The sequence below is a fragment of the Limulus polyphemus genome, unplaced genomic scaffold, assembly GCF_000517525.1.
Source record: "Limulus polyphemus unplaced genomic scaffold, Limulus_polyphemus-2.1.2 Scaffold17123, whole genome shotgun sequence".
In the NCBI taxonomy this organism is placed as follows: Eukaryota; Metazoa; Arthropoda; class Merostomata; order Xiphosura; family Limulidae; genus Limulus; species Limulus polyphemus.
Genome location: NW_013682733.1, coordinates 1 through 2,498, shown reverse-complemented (window position 1 = coordinate 2,498; position 2,498 = coordinate 1). Strand labels below are relative to the sequence as shown.

At 35.0% G+C, this 2,498-nt stretch overlaps 1 protein-coding gene across 1 annotated transcript; it reads left to right on the top strand.

The window, feature by feature from the left end:
- Positions 1-251: 251 nt before the first annotated feature.
- On the top strand, positions 252-1,470 carry LOC106477517 (the record flags this gene model as incomplete). Its single annotated transcript, XM_013938071.2, has 2 exons — positions 252-615; positions 794-1,470. Coding segments are annotated over 2 exons (446 nt in total), but the record flags the coding sequence as incomplete, so codon positions are not given.
- Between the last annotated feature and the right edge of the window lie 1,028 nt (positions 1,471-2,498).

Genomic DNA, 2,498 nt, shown 5'->3' with positions numbered 1-2,498 from the left:
GTGAATACAAATATTTTACTATATGATATTAGATTACTGGAATATAAATATTTTACTATATGATATTAGATTATGTGAATACAAATATTTTACTATACGGTATTAGATTATTGGGGGATTTTTGTTTTTCATATTTTGGTCGTCATGCTTCTTTCCTAAGTCAGTGGTTTGTATATTTTACTTAGAATGAAGTTAGAGTGGTTTACTTCAATCCATACACTAATTAATTGTTTTACGTTACTCTCGTGTAGGGAGCATCGCTTTCTGTACCGGGGCAACAGTTGCTATTATAGATATTGTTTTTCCTAATAAATTTTCAACGATTTTGGAAGTGGATTATGACACCCCCTACCGATATTTTGTGGAACAGGGTAATAGTTCTACAACAGTACAAAAACGTAATGACCATCAGACGAATGGTAATGGTCCCGTTCTTCAAGATGACCTTAATGCCCCTGGCAGCAGCAAAGAAGGCATTGACAACGTCGCTTATGAGAATGACGACAGTGACGGCAGTACGATAATCAACGGAAAACGAGCCATAAGTCTTCACCATTTTGGGAAATATGCCGAGCGGGAAGCGACGAAGAGGAAGGCTTTTTCAGCTATCAGCCGGTAGGTTTTGGTAATGATCTGAAGATTACAGTTGGTTTCTCATTTTATGATAACTTTAAGATAAATATATTTTTTACGAAATCCATTGGGAATGATTAAAGGAATTTGGTAAATTATCTTGAAATGGAACAAAATTGAATGTCGTGTCCTTTCTCGTTTTTTCGTTTATATTTTACAGAAACTTGAACAGTGACACAGACAGACCTAGCGGAACTACCGAAGATCGTAATACCGACTTGGAGGCGGCAGCAATGTGGTGACGTCACCTTGTGGCTACATCAGTGCACCTGAAGTGCAAATAATAGTAACTATAGTGACAAGTTTTAGTCACGTTAAGACGGTTCCAAAGGTCATAATTGAATTATGATAACAATTTGTAATGTTGGCGTACCAAAAGCTTTTCCAGCTGTGTAGTCTTTCAAAATGGACTTTTTTTTTATTCAGGACATTAAAAATATAATGTCAAAGACTGCCATAAGATGGCTTTTAACTGATGCCGTCAAGTTGAGAATTAAAAGTATATGTATATTTGTAATATTAATAGCTTAACTTGTACAAGTGTATAGTAACGTTTTACATTGATTTTTTTTAATAATCGAGGTGAAAGGGTTCTTCTTCACAGAGGGCGCTAAAACCAGTAGCAACTGGAGTGAATAAAGAAACGAAAAGTTTGGTTTACCCTTTTAGCCAAATGAAAAAATAAATAAATCAGTTTCTCGTTCTTTCATAAAATACCCTTCTTATGTTTCCTAGCAATAGATACCATTATACAGGATGCCCCAAAATAATATTAACCACTTACCAATATGTGCATGGTCAACAGTTTACAACGGTTCACAGGCTTAATAATTTTATGCCACATTTTGTAGTATTTATAAGTAATTTTATGTAATTTTGAAAAATAAATAAATAATTTTTCTGCTATAACGTCGCTTGTATTCCTTAACACTACTTATGTATAGAAACTAAGCAGTGTCAGTTAAATGTACCTAACATACCAGAAGATTCGATAAATTTCTGTACAATCTAATGTTTCTACAAGTGCGTTTTTTGTTGACTGTTTATTGCCGTAAAATGAAAATTACGAAATGATAAAAAAAGCTATCATCAGCAGTGTCTCGAGTAACCAAGACAACCAGTCACTATAATGAATGTTCCACTATTAAGCTAGTTGTTCAATCACGTTCATCAAAAAACAGTAGCCTAAAACAAACAATGTGAGGATTTCCAGTGCCAAACATAACTTGCATACTCGAGAGTGTATTATTAAAGACGGTTTGTTTTACCTTTAGAAATGGTTCCTAACAATTTGTCTTGGACGGTGAGAATTAATCTCGTAAAGCAGTGGTAATAACACCCAGTGATTAGCGTACTGGGCTGCGACGTCATACCTCACTTTCAGTTGTGAGCGCCTAACACAAGTAACATCAATCCTGTTATTCGCGACGGCGAGTGTTGCTAGCTGTCTTCTCTCTAATCAACAGTTCAAAAATTAAGAACGGCTGTACGTGAAGTTTAGGGGTTTCTGGTCGTTTAGTCAACTCGTACATAAAGTGCTGTTCCGGTTGAAAATTTTAATTCCAATAATAAAGATGCGGCATCACTTCACCTATTGATATAAAAACAGAATACGATGAAGACCATGGTGAAATGAGGCTTCTCGAAAGTTGATAACGTTGTAATAAACAGGATGAATTCCTGATACGATTTGTAATAGTCGCCACTAGAGCACGCTCTGACGGCTTCTTTGTTGTACTTAACACAATTCCAACATAAACTAATAACAAAGTTATCACGATGGCTTCTTTGTTGTACTTAACACAATTCCAACATAAACTAATAACAAAGTTATCACGATAGCTTCTTTGTTGTACTTAACACAA